This window comes from Pistacia vera, unplaced genomic scaffold (assembly GCF_008641045.1).
Source record: "Pistacia vera cultivar Batoury unplaced genomic scaffold, PisVer_v2 Contig147, whole genome shotgun sequence".
In the NCBI taxonomy this organism is placed as follows: domain Eukaryota; kingdom Viridiplantae; phylum Streptophyta; class Magnoliopsida; order Sapindales; family Anacardiaceae; genus Pistacia; species Pistacia vera.
In genome coordinates this window covers 521,841-544,216 of record NW_022195543.1, presented here as the reverse complement: position 1 = coordinate 544,216, position 22,376 = coordinate 521,841, and the positions used below count along the sequence as shown (strand labels likewise).

Sequence of the window (22,376 nt, the reverse complement as noted above, 5' to 3'; positions counted from 1 at the left end):
TTATGCATACGATAAGTTTCAGCTTTAAAACTAGAATAATACAAGATTTAATGTAAAATAAATCAATACAAATTGAGTTTATATACAAAATTTATATTTGTAGAGTTACTCTTAAAACTTAAATCACTACTATTTATTGAACATGAATGAACTTTAGCCAAATTTATTAATTATGTGCCTCTAGTTATAACTAAATTAAGTAATTGGATCATCTTGTTGGCCTTTAATATCAAGTAATTGGCAATATGATGGTTTTTTTTATTTTTTTTTATTTTTTTTTACACCTATTGTTAAAGTATTTTTGGACTTTTGTGAAACAAGATGAAAGCAACTTAGAATATTTAACCACCACAATTGCTTGATGTTAAAAAAGCAAATGAGGATCTAACATAATCTCTCAAATTCGAGTACCCTTTAGTGTAAAAGAGTAAGAGGAGAATCTAACATGGTCTCTCAAGTAAGAGGATCTAACATGGTCTCCTAGGTTTCGAGTCCCCTTAGTGGTAAAAGAGTAAAAAGAGAATCCAACATGGTCTTCCGAGTTTGAGTCTCCATGACCCCTAATAGGGGTGGCCACTGAAGCTCTTACGCAACTGATAGTTTCAAGGTCCTAAAGAATTAGTTATGATGCATACAACCTGGCCTGGACATCCTCAGTTATAATTAAAAAAAAAAAAAAAAAAAGAACACTTGTATCAGCATATATATAAAGTATTAGGAGCTAATTCACTTTTCTGGGATAAGTGTGGGCTGGTCATTTTAAACCACAATTAGCTTCCTTAATCACGTAGAAACATTTATATAAAGTTATCAATTAGGGGACAAGAAGTGAAAAATGACACAGTGCGGGAAGAGGAGATTTAATTACAAAGAAAAATGTGATCTTAATTGCTAATGTCCATCACTTAAAAAAAAAAAAAAAAAAAAGTATAATATATTAATTGTTGACTTAGGAGTCAATACATTAATAATATTCCTGCACCAAACTACTTTAAATGACAAAGTTAACGAGTCCGTCAATACTCTTTGGCCTTTTATGACCCCTTTATTCTCTGAACTTTAACCCTCATAAATCCAACTACCCCTGATAAGGGGTGATCTTGCAGGTAACTTTCCTGGAGTATAATTTGATTGATTCAACTCGTTCAAGTTTGAGCATCAAACAGTCCAGTTGAGTTGACTTCCCTTTATTCTTAGATTATAATATTTGATGACGCAATTGGTTGATTAGAACATCAGAACATGTATGATTACAAATTGTTTTAAAGTTAAGGATATAGAGAATATCCTCAGGAATCCCCAACTATGGGCAATAATTCATAGCATGTATATAATATGAGTAATACTATATTTACAACTCAATCTCATAAATTTTCTCTCACAATCTTGATATGGCAGCTTATAATTAGTCAGCTCGTAAATAAGTTCAACATGCTCGCTATGGGTCTTGTTTATCCAATCGCAAGTTGCCAGGCTAAGGTTGTGAGAGAAAGTTTGCAAGATTGTATTATGAGTTAATCATTATCCATGCGGTATACTGGTATTTTGAGAATTCAACTAAAAATTCTTGAAATTGTATATTAATTCTTGAAATTTTAATTTTGAATCACAACAAAACTAGCCAAAATTTCATTGCCAGACATGGAAAAAATTCGCAACAATGTAGTTAGGAAAAGGAAATTTATTGTACAAACTCACATACAATACAATTGCCACTAGAAATGCTATATTATACTTGGTTGAGTCGTTGAGGCAGACTCAAAGCTTATAAAGTAACTTAAATTTTCATTCGGTAATGATGTAAAATCTGATATTGGAATGCTATGCTGTTACTACCTGCATACTGAAAAACATATTCAGTAGTTACCTTGTGATGGGGACTATCTCCATTCCAGGCTCAATGCAGACCTCTTCAAGTAAATCACTTGAACTTGTGAAGTTGTGTTGATGCTTTCTGTTCGGTAGGGTCTTCTAGTTCCTTCAGTTCTGCCAAACATTCCTTCAGTTCTGCCAGTACATGACTCATGTCCGGTCTTTGAGCTGCTCTTGGTAATACACATGACATGGCTATCTCTGCTATTTTCCAAGCTGCATTGTCGTTGAATTTTCCTTCTAATCTTGGATCGACAAGGTTTCGGATATCCCCTCTTTCAATCACCGAAATCACACGCTGAAGTATGTATTTGTCGTCTCCAAGGCTTCTCTTTATTGTAGGCTGTCCAGTGATCAGCTGAAATAGAATAATCAACTAAGAACAAGAAACTCTAGCTTTGCATTGGTCAATAATCGACGAGAAATCAGGTATTGGAGTGAGAGGGGTTTTGTAGAAAGGAGACCAGAGGTTCAAATGATGGTGAGTGAGAGAACTTTTGCCATCGGAATCAGCTTTAAGTAGTAATAAAATATTAACTTTGGGACTTTGGGTGAGAAAGTGGTATTTTGAAACTTTTTAGGTGAAAAAATGTCATTAAGGCAAACCTTGGGTGGGAAAAAGTCGTTTACACTAGTTTTTTTATTTTTTATCTGTAAATATCAAGTAATTAGCTTCACAATTTGTGCTACCACAAATACAATCCACAAACTCCAGTGATTGATAATTATGGAGGTATTACTATATTTAATTTATAATAATAAGGTGTGGATATGTAAGTATGTAGCCCCGATTTCTCGACAGTCCCCACGTGGAGTTGAAATGAAGGCAAAAGCATAACTAAAACAGGTTAAATGAAAAGTGAAGCTATAAACATCACTTTTCTTGTTTATAATCCCACTTACATAGACTCTGTCAGAAAACAAAAGTGATATGAACATTCACCAAGAATATCAATAACTTGAATAAACATAACTGCACAAATATTTTGTCAAGTTTAGAACTTACTCAGGATCTATATATCCAGGTGTACCAGCAGGGCAAGTGTCTAGACCCGAATCACTTTCTTTATAGATTAACCTGGACGTCCGAAATCAGCTAGTTTTGCTTGCATGTTTTCATTAAGTAAAATGTTGGAAGACTTCAAGTCCCTGTGGATTGTTGGTGGTTTGCAACCATTGTGTAGATATTCCAACCCTGCAACGCCAGTTCACGACTAGTTAAGTAGCTGTAAAGAAAGTGAAATTGGCCAAAATCATTAGAGATATATAACTATGAATTAGTTCTGCTTCCAAACCATTGGCTGCATCGACCGCAATTTGAAGTCTATCACTCCAGCTCAGCAAATTTGAGTCCACCTCTGTAATCAATCAAAACATAAGAGCTTTTCAGCGTAGAGTTCCAAATCTCATTATCAAATACATTTTAAACATTATTTCAAGTTCAGGAAAGAAATAAAATCTTGCATACCTAATAAATACTGTCTCAAGTTTCCATTGACCATGTATTCATAAATTAATGCCTTATTGTCACGGTCATCACAGTAACCGATCAGGGAAACCAAGTTCCTATGTTGAACAATCATCAAGAGTTGTGCCTGCATTCACATTGATACTGTTATATATTCAATATTGATGAAAATTTTCGAGTGATTGAAACTCTGGCTGACCTCTGCTTGAAACTCCTTATAGCCTTGTCTTGTTGACGGCGAGAGAACCTTAACAGCAACTTCGGTGTCATCTTTCAGACTACCCATATAAACTTTTCCAAATCCTCCTTCTCTGATAACGGTTTTAAAGTTATCAGTGATAGTAACAATCTCAGAGAAAGTAAATTTTCGATTTTTTGATTTCAGAGACCCTTCCGTCTTGGATACAGTACCTATATATTTCAACACCAATGAATATAATAATCTTTTAAAAAAAGCTCCAAAGTAAATTGCTGGGAGAATGAAAGAAAGTTATTACCTCTTTTTCTTTCAATTCTGTACATAGCCAGAGCACCACCAGTGAGCAGAATGAGCAAGGTGATTAGAGTGGTTATCATTGCTGGACTAATGGAGTTCATTTTGTTTTGATGGGATGGAACTGACATGCAAAGATCTGGGTTTCCTTCAAGTCTTGCATGTCACAAAAAAGAAATCATGAACAACAAATGATCATAAAAAAGGAGATCAAGGAAAGAAGGGGAAAACCTGTAATGAACCATAAGCAATTAAATAACTTTGAAAATTGATTACCTCAACAGCAATGTTCTACACTTGGACTTTTCCATAAGAGCATCTGGAACTGAACCAGTGAGTTTGTTCCCAGTTAAGTTCCTGCAATTCAAATACATGTACATCATCTTCACTTCCTACTCCAAAATTTGTTGTTCCGATTTTAAACTCAAAGTTGAAATACTTACAAGACTTTTAGATTTGGAAATTGTCCCAAAAATTCTGGTATTGGCCCGATCAAGTTGTTGTATGATAAATCCCTGTAATAAAAAAAATTGGGTTCCTCTTTAGTGCAACAATTTTCTGGTAAAAATCTCCAATGTAATCTTCTTTGCCTTTAATACAGTAACTGAATGCTAAGAGTCAATCACTATATATATAATTATGCTTACAATATCGTAATTGCTTCAAGATTGGACAGTGAGGTTGCTATCTCTCCTGTCAATTTGCTTGAGCTCAAATTCCTGCATGAAGTTCATCAAAGAGAATGCATCTCCATTAACTCAGAAAACTGATGGAAAAAAGAAGTGCAAACCAATTTTCAAACCAAAATTTACTATCAGTTGTGCCATGTTTGGCCATTCCATAAAACTAAATATCAGTTATTCAAAATTTCCCCCAAGTTGAAGGACCTTCCACAGAATTCCACCGAATATTTGCAATATTAAGTCAAGTTATACTACATTTGGTTGTGAACTTTTAGTCATTGAAGGGGTACTCACAATGAGATGATCCTTGGCGAAACATCATTGGTGCAATTCAGACCTTCCCATGAGAAACTACTTGGAACACATGGATCGCCTTGCCAGTTTCTAGTCACTCCGTATTTTTGTTTGAGGTCCTTGATAGATTAACTGTTGGTTTCAAAGAAAAACAGGAATTCAGTTATGAACCATTTGAGAAGTGAAGACAAAAATCTGGCTAATTCTAACATCAGAAGAGAAGAAAAATACCATCATTAATATTTGGTGGATTGGAGGAAGATCTGAACCTTCCGCTGCATAAATAGAAAAATGAAGTCGATTGCCATTGATTGGTGGATTATTTGGAGCTACGGTCATTGGCTTTAGGTATTCAAGACTAAAAGATTCTGTAAGATTGCGTTCGCCATTTAGCTCAATACGCAATTCCCTTTTCTGGCCTTCCTTAAGCTTTTCAATCCTGTAAAGTGGAAGTAAACATAACATGGAGAAGAAGAATCTAGAGGGCTAAAGTATAAACTCAGGGGAATGCTAGCATTTTGTGATTTTGCGGCAGTTTCAAGCACTTCAGCTGGTATTTTATAACCATCATCCAAACTTTGAGTATATATTGTTGACTGTGTGGAAATGACAATCCAGTCACTGAAATTAAGAGGCATCCATAAGCGATCATAGATGTCAACTGGGTACCTAAATGAGAAACATTGACATCCGCAAATGTAAATCAATGTGATGAATAATGGTTGCCACAGGAAAATAATGAAATGCAGTATGTGATTTCAATTTGTCAATCAGTAAGTTCAAGAATTCTTTTGATAAAACAACATTGTTGGGAATGCCTTAAATGATTTACCGGGTAAGACGAGAAATACCACCAACATCATATCTCCTAATGGTGAAGAATGCACCATCTTGAATTCCATAAATGGAGCTGTCCAGAGGCCTTAAATCCAACGCTGAAATAAAGGGTACTCCATAGCCAGTCTTTACAAGACACACATCTATGTAATCCACTGAGGGAACATGAATAATCTCAAGTACTTATTTTGGAAATCCCAAGTCACCCATTTATTAACACCAAGATATAGGTCAAACGAGGGGAATTGGTTTTTGCCATCATAATTCCCATATGCAAAGACAGCCCTGATTAGATAATTATGGTTTGCACCTTGTTTAGGCTTCAGTGTGTAACAATTCCTCGTTCCTTGAGGAAAACTCCTCAAATGCCTTACCTGCTGTTGGTAAACTTCCAGGGTGAAGTTGGTGAAGTTGGGAGATACGGATACTTCATGGATTTCTCCTGAATCAATGTATTTTGCATCTGAGTCGTAATATAGACCAGTTACATAGTCTATGTAATCTCCAGTCGCTCCGCAATCAATGTTTATGAAGCCTAGAAATCACATTTGACAGAAAAATAGGAATCAATCAGGCAATTAAGATGTCCTGACCATAAATTTTGAGATCATAAGTGACAGAGAGCTACAAAGTGTCTTGAAAACTATTTTACTTAGGATTGAAAACTAAACACGAAGCATTATACACCGAATTCTGTAAGGTGAAATGTATACTAACCAGAAGGGTCACTGGCAACCTTCATGACAGAATGTTTATTATCTGCTACCGCTAGTTTTGAGCTGCTGACAGAAATGATGACTTGAAAAATGACCAAACATAGTTTCAGAACAAAAAATTGTGCCTGCCCACCAAACATGCTGATCTCTTTTGGTTCCAAATTCAGTTAAATTGTTGTGGGACATTTATATTAAGTCCTACCAGTGTGTTTGGTTCATAAAGCGTGCATTGGACTTCAATTAAGCTAGCGGATGTTGCGGAAGAGAGTACAGCTAGTGTTCTTCAGCATGTGGTCGGTTTTAGAAGTTGTATAGGATCCAGTTATTGATTTCAAGTTGCCTCGCCCAGTTGGCCTCATTTCCAACACCAAATTGTGCATAATTTCTAAACTTTCAAGCTAAATTTAGGGTTCTAGAAAAAGTCAGTACTTGATCCTTTGTCTGGGTCTAGCCGAATAGTTGACTAACTATTAGTTATAACGTACAGAAAGAGGAGCCGAAAAAATAAGACTTGACCAGCTCTTTAAGCTCCAGTTAAGTGTCCTATGCTATCTGTCTCTGCAAATCAAATTGCAGCCCAAGTGCCCAACCGGAAATTTTGCTGTCATTTTCATCGATTGAATGGTAAAAAGTTTTGGTTTTCAGAATTTTCATTTCAACCGCCAATTAACATGAAAGGCTAACAAAATATTCTGTTTCATTTCTCATTCCAGGGCTCTCAAATTCCTAAAATGTTTACATTACTCATATCTCAGTGTTTCATTTTTGCATAAGATTATAAACTTAAACCATGACTCAATAGTCTACTTTCTATCTTGCTTCAGGACCCTTTTCTGTTTCAAGATCAACAGGACTCATGTCCATTGAATTGTTTGATTCCATCATTTGACTCTCAATTTGTGACGCTTGTTCACGAGCAATTTCCATCTCCAAACACTCTTTCAATTGCATTACCACATGACTCATACTTGGCCTCTGGATGGAAATTGGTGGCAAACATTCCATTGCTGTCTCTACAGCTTTCCAAACAGAATTTGTGTCAAAATTTCCTTCTAGCCTCTGATCAACAATGCTTCTTACATCACCTCCTTCAAGAAATGGACTAACCCAGTGAATTATATGAATGTTCTCAACATTGCCTTTCAGTTGTGCCATGTTTGGCCATTCCATAAAACTAAAAATCAGTTATTCAAAATTTCCCCCAAGTTGAAGGACCTTCCACAGAATTCCACCGAATATTTGCAATATTAAGTCAAGTTATACTACATTTGATTGAGAACTTTTAGTCATTGAAGGGGTACTCACAATGAGATGATCCTTGGCGAAACATCATTGGTGCAATCCAGACCTTCCCATGAGAAACTACTTGGAACACATGGATCGCCTTGCCAGTTTCTAGTCACTCCGTATTTTTGTTTGAGGTCCTTGATAGCCTTAACTGTTGGTTTCAAAGAAAAACAGGAATTCAGTTATTAACCATTTGAGAAGTGAAGACAAAAATCTGGCTAATTCTAACATCAGAAGAGAAGAAAAATACCATCGTTAATGTTTGTTGGTGAAAGTGGTAACTCTACAAACACAAAAACTTCGACAGCATTAAGGATTGGAGGAAGATCTGAACCTTCCGCTGCATAAATAGAAAAATGAAGTCGATTGCCATCGATTGGTGGATTATTTGGAGCTACGGTCGTTGGCTTTAGGTATTCAAGACTAAAAGATTTTGTAAGATTGCGTTCGCCATTTAGCTCAATACGCAATTCCCTTCTCTGGCCTTCCTTGAGCTTTTCAATCTCTGTAAAGTGGAAGTAAACATAACATGGAGAAGAAGAATCTAGAGGGCTAAAGTATAAACTCAGGGGAATGCTAGCATTCTGTGATTTTGCGGCAGTTTCAAGCACTTCAGCTGGTATTTTATAACCATCATCCAGACTTTGAGTATATATTGTTGACTGTGTGGAAATGACAATCCAGTCACTGAAATTAAGAGGCATCCATAAGCGATCATAGATGTCAACTGGGTACCTAAATGAGAAACATTGACATCCGCAAATGTGAATCAATGTGATGAATAATGGTTGCCACAGGAAAATAATGAAATGCAGTATGTGATTTCAATTTGTCAATCAGTAAGTTCAAGAATTCTTTTGATAAAACAACATTGTTGGGAATGCCTTAAATGATTTACCGGGTAAGACGAGAAATACCACCAACATCATATCTCCTAATGGTGAAGAATGCACCATCTTGAATTCCATAAATGGAGTTGTCCAGAGGCCTTAAATCCAACGCTGAAATAAAGGGTACTCCATAGCCAGTCTTTACAAGACACACATCTATGTAATCCACTGAGGGAACATGAATAATCTCAAGTACTACTGTATTTTGGAAATCCCAAGTCACCCATTTATTAACACCAAGATATAGGTCAAACGAGGGGAATTGGTTTTTGCCATCATAATTCCCATATGCAAAGACAGCCGTGATTAGATAATTATGGTTTGCACCTTGTTCAGGCTTCAGTGTGTAACAATTCCTCGTTCCTTGGGGAAAGCTCCTCAAATGCCTTACCTGCTGTTGGTAAAATTCCAGGGTGAAGTTGGTGAAGTTGGGAGATACAGATACCTCATGGATTTCTCCTGTATCAATGTATTTTGCATCTGACTCGTAATATAGACCAGTTATATTGTCTATGTAATCTCCAGTCACTCCGCAATCAATGTTTATAAAACCTAGAAATCATATTTGACAGAAAAATAGGAGTCAATCAGGCAATTAAGATGTCCTGACCATAAATTTTGATATCATAAGTGACAGAGAGCTGCAAAGTGTCTTGAAAACAATTTTACTTTAGGATTGAAAACTAAACACAAAGCATTATACACTGAATTCTGTAAGGTGAAATGTATACTAACCAGAAGGGTCACTGGCAACCTTCATGACAGAATGTTTATTATCTGCTACAGCTAGTTTTGAGTTGCTGACAGAAATGATGACTTGAAAAATGACCACACATAGTTTCAGAACAAAAAATTGTGCCTGCCCACCAAACATGCTGATCTCTTTTGGTTCCAAACTCAGTTAAATTGTTGTGGGACATTTATATTAAGTCCTACCAGTGTATTTGGTTCATAAAGCGTGCATTGGACTTCAATTAAGCTAGCGGATGTTGCGGAAGAGAGTACAGCTAGTGTTCTTCAGCATGTGGTCGGTTTTAGAAGTTGTATAGGATCCAGTTATTGATTTCAAGTTGCCTCGCCCAGTTGGCCTCATTTCCAACACCAAATTGTGCATAATTTCTAAACTTTCAAGCCAAATTTAGGGTTCTAGAAAAAGTCAGTACTTGACCCTTTGTCTGGGTCTAGCCGAATGGTTGACTGAATTTTAGTTATAACGTACAGAAAAGAGAGCCGAAAAAATAAGACTTGACCAGCTCTTTAAGCTCCAGTTAAGTGTCCTATGCTATCTTCTCTGCAAATCAAATTGCAGCCCAAGCCCAACCGGAAATTTTGCTGTCATTTTCATCGATGAATGGTAAAAAGTTTTGGTTTCAGAGTTTTCATTTCAACTGCCATTTAACTGAAAGGCTAACAACAAATTCGTTTCATTTCTCATTCCAGGGCTCTCAATTCCTAAAATGTTACATATCATATCTCATTCATTTTGCATAAGATTATAAACTTAAACCATGATCAATAGTCTACTTTCTATCTTGCTTCAGGAATCACTGCCATTTAAATTGTTTGATTCCATCATTTGACTCTCAATTTGACGCTGTTCCGAGCAATTTCATCTCCAAACACTCTTTCAATTGCATTACCACATGACTCATACTTGCCTCTGGATGGAAATTGGTGGCAACATTCATGCTGCCTACACGCTTTCCAAACAGAATTTGTGTCAAAAATTTCCTTCTAGCTCTGATCAACAATGCTTCTTACATCACCTCCTTCAAGAAATGGACTAACCCAGTGAATTAATGAATGTTTCAACATTGCCTTCATCCAAGCAGGCTGACCGTAATCAGTTCCAAGAGTACGACTCCAAAACTATACACATCCATTTTCTCGGCCAACCTGTTACATGCATAATACTGCAGAAAGAAACAGAGAAATGATAAGAAAAAGTAGGTTCAATAACCAAAGAACTGCAGTAAGGAGGCTTACAGATTTTGAATTATCAGAATTTGTTGTGTATCTGTTAACGAACTTTAACTTTTGTAAATTTGCTTTTATTACTTACTCCGGATCAAGATAAACCCACGTGCCGACAAAGATGTCGATATAGGCTTCCACTTCAATTGGAAAAAACTTGGAGAAACAAAATCTCCGATCTTGGCCTCATTTTCTCATTAACAAAATTTTGCAGGCTTCACATCTCTGTGAATTATTGGCGGCTTGCAACATGGTGCAAGTACTCTAGCCCTGTCAAAAGAATTTTAGAATCGTTGGCTTGGCTAGAACACATGAAATTGAAAATTATGTATACTAAAAGTTATTCTGCTTATTATTACCTTGTGCGGCACCAAGTGCAATCTCAACTGTTCTTTCCAACTCAAGCTTCTTTAAGTTATTGGAGCAAAGAATTGTGACAAACTAGTCTTCATTTACCATTTTTGTAACGAATATTAATATTTAAGTGTGAAATTAGAAATGCCTTCAGGGAAATTACATGACTATTACCTAATAGATACCCTCTTAAGTTTCCATATCCATGTACTCATAGATGATGCAAGTTTCTGCTATCAGTGCAGTATCCGACAAAAGAAGCTAAGTTCCTGTGATGAACTAATCAAGACTGAGCCTGTTGATCAAGATAACATTTAATTATAACCAGATTCAAAGTATACTCCAGACAAAATGTATGTTATACCAATATGATACTTAACTATTAGTCTGTTTGAGTTTCGGATGGAATAACCTCAGTTCGAAATTGTATAGATCTTGAGTTGATGATGGACAGAGCATTTCACAGCAACTTGTGTTCCATCAACCAAGTAGCCAACGTAAACAGTTCCAAACCCTCCTTTTCCAAGAACTCTTTCAAAATTATGGTCATGCTCACAATCAGAGTATGTGAACTCTCGACTGTTCAATTTCAGTGACCTTCTCTCTTGCAAAGATTTGGCATCCACCTTAGCAGCTATACATAAAGTTATCATAGAGGTAGCATTTGTGCTAAGCAAAATCCTGGAGCTGAAATTGAATGTTTATCATCCAACAAAATTTGATGAAGCAACGATATATATAACCTCTTTTCTTCTATAGATCCACAAGGATAAGAAATGCAATCAAAATGATACAAGAGCTGAAAACATGGCTGAACAAGTGGCACTAGAATATTTCTCTCCTTTTTGCACGGTGCGAACAAACTAGATCGATTCCAATCATACTATCATTGAATCAGCTTTCTTAGAGGATAAATTAATGTTGGGAAATGAGAAATAGAAATAAAATTGTTTTGTTAACCTCAAAACTAGAAGTAACTTTTAAGTTTAGAGTAAGATGTGAACCTATATGAGTGATTGATTTGTGACCTTGCCCACAGAGATTAGGACTAAGCCGAGAGTTTGTTTCCTTCCAAGTTCCTGCAAGGACTACAGGATTAAACATTCCATTTTGCCTGAAATGAGTACAAACTTATGTATTAAATCTCAGTCACTTACAGAACTCTCAAGTGTGGTAGTTGAGAAAGAAATCAGGCAGTGATCCGGTTAAGCTATTGTTGGACATGTCCCATATAGTCTGTAAACTTACACCGGAAAATAATACACATTGTACTTATGCTTACAGCTGTTAATGACTTAAGATCTGAAAGTGAATGAACTATCCTGCCTGCCAATCCTTTCGATGATAAATTCCTGCCGGTAATTCATTTCATTTAGTTAAATAAGTAAGCTAGAAAATGCTTAATCAATTTGTTCTTTATTGGTTAATGTTTCAATAGCCTTATTTCTTGCGCAAGATAACACTCACAAAGAGATGATTTTGGGGGGATCATAACCATTGTAGCTGCAAGTTAGGCCATCCCAAGAGTATTTGGTACACATGGGTCCCCTTGCCAGCCTTCACCACCTGAAGCTCGACTTGATGTTCATGATTGCATTAACTATAATATTAGAAGAAAGATTAGAAATGAAATGACTAATATATGCTTCAACAGAGAAAAAAAGTACAGCAAAGACATACATCTCCTTGGTCCGTTGATGCTGAAAAAATCTTTTAGAACATAAATTTCTAATGCATTTTTAAAATGGGAGGAAGGTAGACTTCCGATGTTTCCTAAGAGAAAAACTTGTTTTCTTCCTTTCATAGGTTGATTTGCTGAACTATAGTAGTGAATTTAGATACTCAGGAACAAACAGATTCCTTCCACAGATTACCATTTTATCATATAATGAATTCTCTGTGACTGATTCACTTGGAGGATTTCAGTTCTGCAAAGTGATGTACATAAAAACTAAGAGAGAAGATCACCAGTTTCAAACTCAAATTCCAACGAACCGGAATAAATTGCTTAGCAGCAGTTTGCATGACCTTTGATGGCAACCTATACTCCGATTGAAGCAGGGAATCGACAGTGGGACGAGTATGATAGATCCAGAACCCGGGTAAGGAACCCACATCCGATCATAGCTATCATCTTTGTACCTGAGTGGCAATATCAACAAACATGTATAGACATTTGCAGTCAAGCTTAAACCAGATTCAGATATCAAATCCAACAGTATGAAAGAAACTTACCTGACTGTTTGATTGGTGTTGAACCAACATCGAGACGCCTGTATAGAACTAAAGCCGATCTGGTTGAGTTTCGTAAATGGTATTATGAAATGCCTTAGCTCCAAAGCTGATATAAAAGGAGTCCTTACCAATGTTGAGGAGACAAACATAAATTTCACCCGTTTAGGCCAAATGAATAATCTCCTTACATCAAACATGAGATGCATTATCAAATCTCAATTATCCCATCGATAACTCCGACATAGAGATCAAATTCGGCAATTTGTCGTCACATCATAATCCCCATACATAAAGAGAGCTCTTATAAGTAGATGTATCATTTTCTGAGGTTTTAGTGTGTAACAATTTCTCTCTCCCTGGGGAAAACTTCTAACGTTTCAAGAGTCTTTGGAAGAATACCAGACTTAACTTGGAAGATATGGACTTATTCACTCCAGTGTTAATAAGGTCTCATCAGATGTGTAAATTAATCTGTTATCTCATCAGTATAGTGAAACCTAGCGGTAAACCGCAATCGATGCTTATGGAGCCTATAATGATTCATAAAACCAGAAAAATAATCAAAGCAAGGTTTGATTATGAACACAATAAGTCTCTTATTGAATTTCAGTTATATACACAAATTAAAGAACTATAAGTACTAGAATACTTACCTCCAATGTCATCTAATTTCCTTCTAGCCTGCTTTAAGCAACATCAGAAGCCAAAACTGTTGATTTTTTTCAGGAAAATCACACAATGGTCATGAGTGATATGATAATAAAACAAACTATGGAAGTACCACCCACTTTAGCTCTCTTGTGCGCCATTCTTCTTCAAGGTAGCCATTAAGGACTCATTTGACTGGGGATAAAGCATAAATTGCAGACATGAAAGGGAACATATACCAACGTTGTATTTAGGAGAGAATTGCAATTTGATATTTTGGTCTTAATTGCAATTGATGGCCTTGGTGATTGGTAATGTCTATAACGTTGTGTCTTGGTTCTCAGAATTGTAAGCAGTGTGCTTCTTATTTCTGAAGCCAGCTTTTGGCATCTGGAGACACAATAATATTGATGCCAGCTTAACAAAGACTTGAACTTCTCGCGTATTAATGGCATTGGAATAGTTGCATGTCTCAGTCTAGCTCATAAATGGGATTTCCAGGATGAAAATGAAATAAGAAAATTACAAAACAGCCCTTTTGAAAACTCACATAGATACCTATATTTTTTGGCTCCTAATTTAGCCATTAAAAGAGTAAACGACTTTGTCCCACCCAAGGTTCGCCTTCATGACACTTTCTCACCCAAAAAGTTTCAAAATACCAGTTTTCCACCCAAAGTCTATATTTCGTTTACTATCCAGATTACAGAATATACTTTCTGATTCGATGGCCAACGGAGAGAAAAATCGGTCCACACTGTTGGGGCTTTTGAAGATGTGGGATGCCAGTGAGTCTTTTAATGGTGGCATGTTGGATTTTGGTAGTTGGGATTGGTCAGAATTTGACTTGAGAGGGATTGTTGTGTATTACACAAATCGTTCGATTGTCGGCGATTGACGGGGTTAGCGGGAACAAGATTTGAGGGGTTTTAGTGAGTGGTTATCAGGGAAGAGAATGGTGGTGGCGTGTGGTCATAAAGATGCCAGAATCGGCTAGCGATTGGTAGGAATATAAACTTTGGGTGGGACAATGGTATTTTGAAACATTTAGGGTAGAAAAGTGTCATTAAGGCAAACCAGTCGTTTACTCCCATTAAAATCACATTTCCTGATTGCAGGTATACATGAACAAGAATGTCATTAAGGCAAACCAGTCATTTACTCCCATTAAAATCACATTTCCTGATTTCAGGTATACATGAACACGAATGTCATTAAGGCAAACCAGTCGTTTACGCCCATTAAAATCACATTTCCTGATTTCAGGTATACATCAACAAGAAAAATTTGGATTATAAATATGATTTTACCTAAATTTTAAAATTTTAATTTATTTTATTGAAAATTAACTTTTTGGGGCCGCAAGGGCCCAAAATTTGTCGCTATACGTAAATCGCAACGCTGGTTGTTTAGCGTCCTTGGGCCTGCTGGCTAGCCTGATATGCAAGAATTGTCTGGAAAATAACGATTTCATCCCAAGATTTGGCTTAAGTAATGTTACTCTCATAGAATTTTTTAGTAACATTTTAGCCCCTGCCATAGTGTCATTGTCATAGTGTCAATAGCAAACCTTACTAAAAACTTCTATAGTTCTATAAGACTACAGGTAGTTAAGCCAAACCTCGGGGATGAAATTGTTAGCATCCCATAAGATTCAGCTTTTATATTATGCGAAAAAGGAAAGATGAACAATGCTATAAAATTTAAATACAGAAGATGTCTGATATATTATCAAAGCGTTACAGTAAGTGAAGCTTTCTTTTATTCATGACAGTTTGCTATAATCTATACAGGCCGAGAGAGCCATTTTGTGATCGGGTTTGAATAGGAACAGCGCAGCACCGGTAACATTGACCTGGTGGTGCAGCCGTGCAGCACACATAAGCTATACAGACTGGTCGCTTTGGCTGTCCAGCTCCCAGCTGCTGGAGACGACGATCACCTGCAAAAACTGTTATATTTTCGAACTCAACCAAAATATTAATTGTTGAACACTAACGTAATTTAAAGTTGATATATATTTGATTACCATGACCGGGTTACTCCAGCTAAATTACATGGCAAGGTTGAAGACAACACCACGGCAAAGATGAAGAGAGTCAGCAACAGAGACTTTCTTGTGTCCAAGTCTTTATAGTCTAACATGGCAGCTGGAAGTTCTTTCACCATGAAACACTGTAAATTCTTAAACTTGAAGTCAGTTCATTCAATTAACTTCGTCTATTTTCAGTCAAAACTCAAAAGTCAATGCTCTGTCAACAGTTATTGAGACTAAGCTTAACTGAGTTTTGTCTGCATTACAGAAAGAAAAAACAATGGAAGTCGGAATTAATTGATGGCAACTGACTGAAACATTGATGAATTTGATTGATCAGGTTAATTTAATCACTGATGCATTTAATTGTGTTGTCTTATTATATATATATATATATATATATATATATAGAAGAAGTATCATTTTATACAAAGACTTTTAGAATTTTATTACTGTGAATTTGTAAAACTTATAAAATACAGTCGTATAAAGTTGCACTGTAAACGGAAACTAGTACATTGACTATATAAACACATGGAAAAGCTATGAAATAACTCCTGAGGGCAAATTCTATCAACACACCAAAGGTCTTGATCGAATCAGTCAAGCCACCAGTTCCCAAATTACTTATGGTGACCATTTGTGGACAGGGTTCCGCCACAGAAACAGGGGCAACATTTACCTGGTTTTGCCGGTGCACAGCACACGCACTGTGGACAGTACAGACGATCTCCATGGAAACCTGCAAAAAGCTTTTGTTATCAGGGACTTTAAATTACTATAAAGACCAGAATATTTATACATATGAATGAATACATACCATTGGTAAATCGAGCGGCTTCACATGATAGCATCGGAGTGAAGACAACGACAAAGATGAAAAGGGTTACCAGCACAGAACTTGTAGGGTTGCCTGCTGCCATATTTTATCAACTTTCAAACTATATTATTCAGAATGGGCTTGCATTATTTCATTTGGAGCATACTAATTTATAGGGCTATAAGATTAACGTATATGATGGGCAGTCAATGTGTATTTAAAACCAATTTCATTCGATTATTCCTGTTAGTCTTCTGAAATGAAACTTCGTAGCATCAACCTAGAATTCATTCTTTTGTATATTCAAATTAGTTATTAATATGAAACTTTGAATCCACGTCCCTTGCTTTGCAAAAGCTTGTCCACCTCTCTTAAGACTTTATTGAATCTGACTTTGCTTGACTAAGTATTTAGACTATGACAGATACCAAAGTTTGGGGCAATTTCTTGTTATTGGAAATTAACCTGAAAACAAATGTATATGAAAATCAGAATCAATATGACAGATATTGACGACCCATCGTGGTAAGTAAGGTGAAGAAATGAATTTTAGAGGCATGGGCAGTGGCGGACCCAGCCCATTAGAGGGTAGGCTACGCCTAGCGTCACATTTAAAAAAAAGGCCAAAAAAAAAAAAAAAAAAAAATTGTTTATATAGGCCATAATTTTTTTTATTAATATGTATATTTAAGCCTACCTTCAAATTCTATAAAAATGAAAAATATTATACGTATATATCTAGATTCATAAAAAACTTGTTATTAATATATATATTCTACGTCTATATCATATTAAAAGTTTAAAACTCTCTCCATTCTTTTTTACGCCCACATGTTTTTTATGATTTTATCCTTAAAATTCTTTACTCTCTCATTTTCTCTTTCACTTTCTTTATGTTATTCGTTCTTAAAACTTTTGAAGATTGAAATTATTGATGCTTTCACTAATCAAGGTGCCACAATTAGATTCGTTTTCTGTTTTATCAGTTTTAGGTATGTCATATGTGTATTACTCATTTCATTTTAGTTTATTTTAGGGTTGAATCATGCTTATTTTTTGGAGGTTTTTTATTCTAATTTGATGGGAAAAGGCATAGATCTTGTGAGTTTGTTTTATGTTTAAAAATGTTCCTACTTTGGCAAATTAAATCTTAACTATATTTTACTGAACGTTATTCTTCACCCTTCACCCACCACTTTCCTACATTTCAAATGTCACCATTTAACTGTTCAAAATTATTAAAGAAGTTTGAGTTATTATCTATGTTTATACTAAGAAAATTTTCTTTTTTTTTATTAATTCATATTAAAAGTCAAGACAACGTTAACTTAATTTAAGTTTTAGTTGACTTTAGCTAGTTGACTTTAGCTTAGGCTAGGCAGCTGATCAAAATTATAAAAATTTATATTATAATCTTTGAAAGCTAAAAAAAAAAAAAAAAAAAAATAAAATAGAGGAGAAATAAGAAATTTGTGTACAACATTTTTGGTAGATTGTGATATTTGTAAACTCTTTTAATTATATTGGATTTAAGTGGATCGTTAGATTCTCATGGTCTTTTGCTCTCTTTAATTGAAGAGGTTTTTCCACGTAAAAATTTTCTTGTGTTTCCTCGTGAATTGGATGTTATTTTCAATATAATTTGTTCAATGCTTTGCTTCTCATAGATTTATTCAAGTGGTAAAGTATTGTATTATTACATTATTTTCTTTCAGATTATTGATATTGTATTATTTTCTTTGCTTAAGGTTTGATATTTTTTTTAAGTTTTTACTAATTGTTTGACAAACAATGGCAGAGTCACAAAGGCCCCCCTGAACAAAAATACTGGGTCCGCCTTCGGGCATGGGAGACTTGAACATTCTTAGAACTTGATAAAATTAATGGTTTTTTACTTCTAGTTTAATCAATTGTGTTATTTACTTCTGGTTTTTTCCATTGTCAACATTACAATGACTTTTAGTATGTGTTTCACGATATCCCTATATATGAACTCAGAGCTGGAAGCTTTGTTTATTTCTATAAAGCAATTGTAATTGACCCAAAAAAAAAAAAAAAAAAAAAAAGGAAAATGCTAAGAGTCTTTAGACCAACAGTTGAATAATTTTTATTAAATTTTAATCGTCATAATTACTAGTTTTTATTCGATAATTAATGCGTGATTGATGTCTCAACTATTGATAGATCCAGATACATGGTAGATGAGTTCCTAGAGGTATTGTCTGCTTTGAACCCTGAGATTCGCACGGTTTTATCCTAAAAATGCATCTCTGAGTGATGAGGGTACCCTTGCTATATAAACGATCAAGACCCTGTGAAACTTTGACACCAACAATAATATTATTAAATTTCATATTCTCTCTGATGCAGATGTTTGTATTTTTCTTTAGAATAATAACCTTGTTTACTAGAGCATGTTAGCTAATGATTTATATATTACAGCTTTTTATATAAAAATACAAAATTTCAATCAAACTTTTAGAATTTTTAATTATTCAAAAGAGTAAATCGAGCTGCTTCATATGGTAACGATATTGGAAGGAACACCATGGCGAAGGTGAAGAGTACAAACCTTGAATTGCTGCTGCTTGCCATGGCTTATGAGATATGAGAAAACTATATTGTAACAATTAATGAAGTGTAGTTTATAATTCTTTTAATTGTTCTTTTTTATGTGAATTAATGGATGTTTAGTAAGGATTTTGTTACAGGTAATTTATTTACATTATTAAGTAAATCAATCTTTAAAATTTGGGGTTTGACAATCTTTAGTTTTTAAATCTCGCAAATTGCAACTTCATATAAATTCTTGAATTTTGAATAGACTAAAGTTTTTTCAATTTATCATGGACCTTTTCTATGAAATTGAAACAATCTAGACTAATAAGAAATCAAAAACAGTAAAGATACATAGGTAAAGAGAAAGAAAAATATGTGCGATTTATCCTGATTCATTTAATTAACAAGCTACGTCTAACAAAGTCAGTATTATTGAAATACTGTCTCACCTCTCTCATTACAATAAATGTAATTTGTCATATGATTTGCTATTATATTTATACAAGAGAAAAATAAGTTATATACTAGGTTTAAAGAGTAAAATCTAATATTACAAAGATCTCTTTTCTTAAGTTTAGATCTAATTAAGAATTAATTACTTAGATAAATTCTTCACGGGACTCCCTGCCCATTGATTGGGCAGCAAAACCCACGAATGTATTCACATGGCCCCTTATTGTTAAAGTTTTCAACAACCCCAATAGAAATTTTATAAATTCTTAAATGTTGAATTGATTGAACCTTCTATCTTATATACATGAATGTTGATATTTAAATATTCATATATACAGTTTATACATATATTGAAGATTAAAACACTGTTATTTTTATTTTAAATAAGTCTCCCATCGTTTTTCTGAAGTTAATAAGAGACTGATTTTCATGATTAAATCAATATTGTCCCATATTTTTATGCCTTAATTGGTCTTCAATATGAAATAAGATCATACATTAATTAATTAGGGAATTTAGCAATGTAATCTGAGAGTTGGGCCTCATTGGGCTTTACATGGGCTTGCGAAAGTGCCCAATGAAATTAATGGAACGTTTATTTAATTATATTTAACAAATTTAATTTAGAGTAATCTTGTAGACCTCCCACATTTTATCTTTTAAAGTTTAAACCCCATTTCCAAGTTTATCCCATTAAATATTTTAGCATATGCAAATGCCTCATAAACCCTATCTACTTTCGAAAATACCCTTTTATTTATATTTTCAATATTTTTTATTAAAGATGAAATTCATTCACATGTGTTTCTTGTATGTTGAAAGAAGGAGAAGAAGAAAGAAATGAGTGGGACCGTGTGTTGAAACACAGAGAAAATTTAATTAATAAAGTTGAATTGCATGAGCCAAACAGACTAAGAAAGATATGGAAATGATAAACAAGCAAGAAAATTGTGTTCTGGAATCAAACTACAGAACATTTAAAAGAAAGAAAAAAAAAAACCCAGAAATCATAATGTATTGATTATACACTTGCATCACTCTAAACCATGCTTACAACCCACATTTTAGTCATCTTGAGAAGTTCTATTTATATCTTATACAGCTTCAACACCTCAGGAGCTTCCTCTTTATAACAGTCCACAAACTTGTCCCAGAACAACTTCTCTGGAGTCTCAAACAATTTAGGCAAGTAAAGGTTTTCCTTCACCAAACCTTTTGACAACAGAAACTGAAAGACAGGTGCCCCTTGGAACAATTCTCTTTTCCAGGCTCAAAGTAATAAGTCCTGGGCGTTTGACAATAACCGAAGGATCTGAACCCATTTTACTGACAAAAAAATCCATTACTGCCTTAATCTTAAACTCAGATGCCATCATAAACCATGGATTCCTCCCAAATGCTTCAAAAATCTCTTCCTCAGAAAAACTCCATTTCTTATAGAAAATTGCAATTTGGATTTTACAATGTAAGGATTCTACAAATAATGCATCCATGTTTCTACACAATGATTATTTTGGCTTTTCTAAAGGATTCAACTTCTCTTGGTACCGCTTCAATAATTGGGGAGCTTCATCATAAGAATTCACAGATTTCTGCAGGAACGTGTTTTCAGGGCACTCAAACATATAAGTCAAACTATTTATCTTTTTATTGATCAAACCTTTCGATGACAGAAACTGAATTATTGCAGCCCTAGGTATAAGTCTCTTCTCCAAGCTCAGTGTTATAAGTACTGGGTGCTCTGAGATAATGGAAGAATACCAACCCATCTTGTTCACGAAAAAGTCCATTGCCGCCGTAATCTTATCCACTGATGCAATCATACACCATGGATACTTTGAAAATGCCGCTAAAACCTCTTTGTCAGACCAACCCCATTTCTTATAAACATCGAGTTTCCTTTCCCAGTGCGACTTGCTCATTATTCTTTTCGCTACAATGGCTAGAACAAACTGTATCTTCAAAGGACTGATACCCATTTCCTTGACTTCCTTCACAGTTTCTTTAAATTGATCCGATTTTGCTAAGAATGAGTGAGGCCAATGACACAAAAACGTGGAAATCTTGGCCTCAGGCACACCATAATATCGCAAAATGTCAATCTTAGGTCCTATATAAGTTTCAAGAATGCATGGAGAGTTTTTAATAACAGTAATAGCCCTTTCACTAGATTGAAGCAAGTTACTAAGGTAATGAAAGGAAGGGATTATTTGGTTTTTTAAGCTCCTTTGAATGACATTACGTCTACGACATAAAAGTTTTGCAAGATCACGACTGGAAACGCCTTTGGAGTGAAAAAAACTCAAGTTTTGGCAAAAGGGTTTTCTCAGGATTGCACAAAAGCAGTTTTGGGCATTTTCTCATGAGGCCTGAGATTTGGGTTTCTAAGAAGCCACTGCTCTGGAAAAGGTTTACCACTAAGTCCGGTTTTTCTGGAGTATAAAATTGAACTATTTTGGATGCCTTTAGAGCAGATTCAGAAGACAACCCACATGAATTAATAAGGTATGAGACGGTAAAAGAATGTTCATTTGAGTTGGTTGAGATGTATTTTACTAAAATTGGTCACGAAAAATCTTGAAATTTATTAGGGTTTAATAAAGCTAAGTTAGCGTATCTTCCATGAACATGAAGTAAATTTCTAAAGAGAAAATTAAACATCATAGTTGCAAAAGTGATTGAATAAACTCACCTATGCTTGAGATTGAGAGTTGAGAAAATTTCTTTAAAATCTTGCCATTGAACTTCAAATCTTCAA

At 34.9% G+C, this 22,376-nt stretch overlaps 1 protein-coding gene and 1 pseudogene across 1 annotated transcript; both read right to left on the bottom strand.

Annotated features, from left to right (window-relative positions):
- Window positions 1-1,716: 1,716 nt before the first annotated feature.
- LOC116124053 lies at window positions 1,717-9,569 on the bottom strand (annotated as a pseudogene).
- An 11,557-nt stretch (window positions 9,570-21,126) lies between these two features.
- LOC116124052 (transcription termination factor MTERF15, mitochondrial-like) lies at window positions 21,127-21,597 on the bottom strand. Its single transcript, XM_031409765.1, has one exon. The coding sequence runs from the start codon at window positions 21,595-21,597 to the stop codon at window positions 21,127-21,129; it is 471 nt and encodes a 156-aa protein (XP_031265625.1).
- Between the last annotated feature and the right edge of the window lie 779 nt (window positions 21,598-22,376).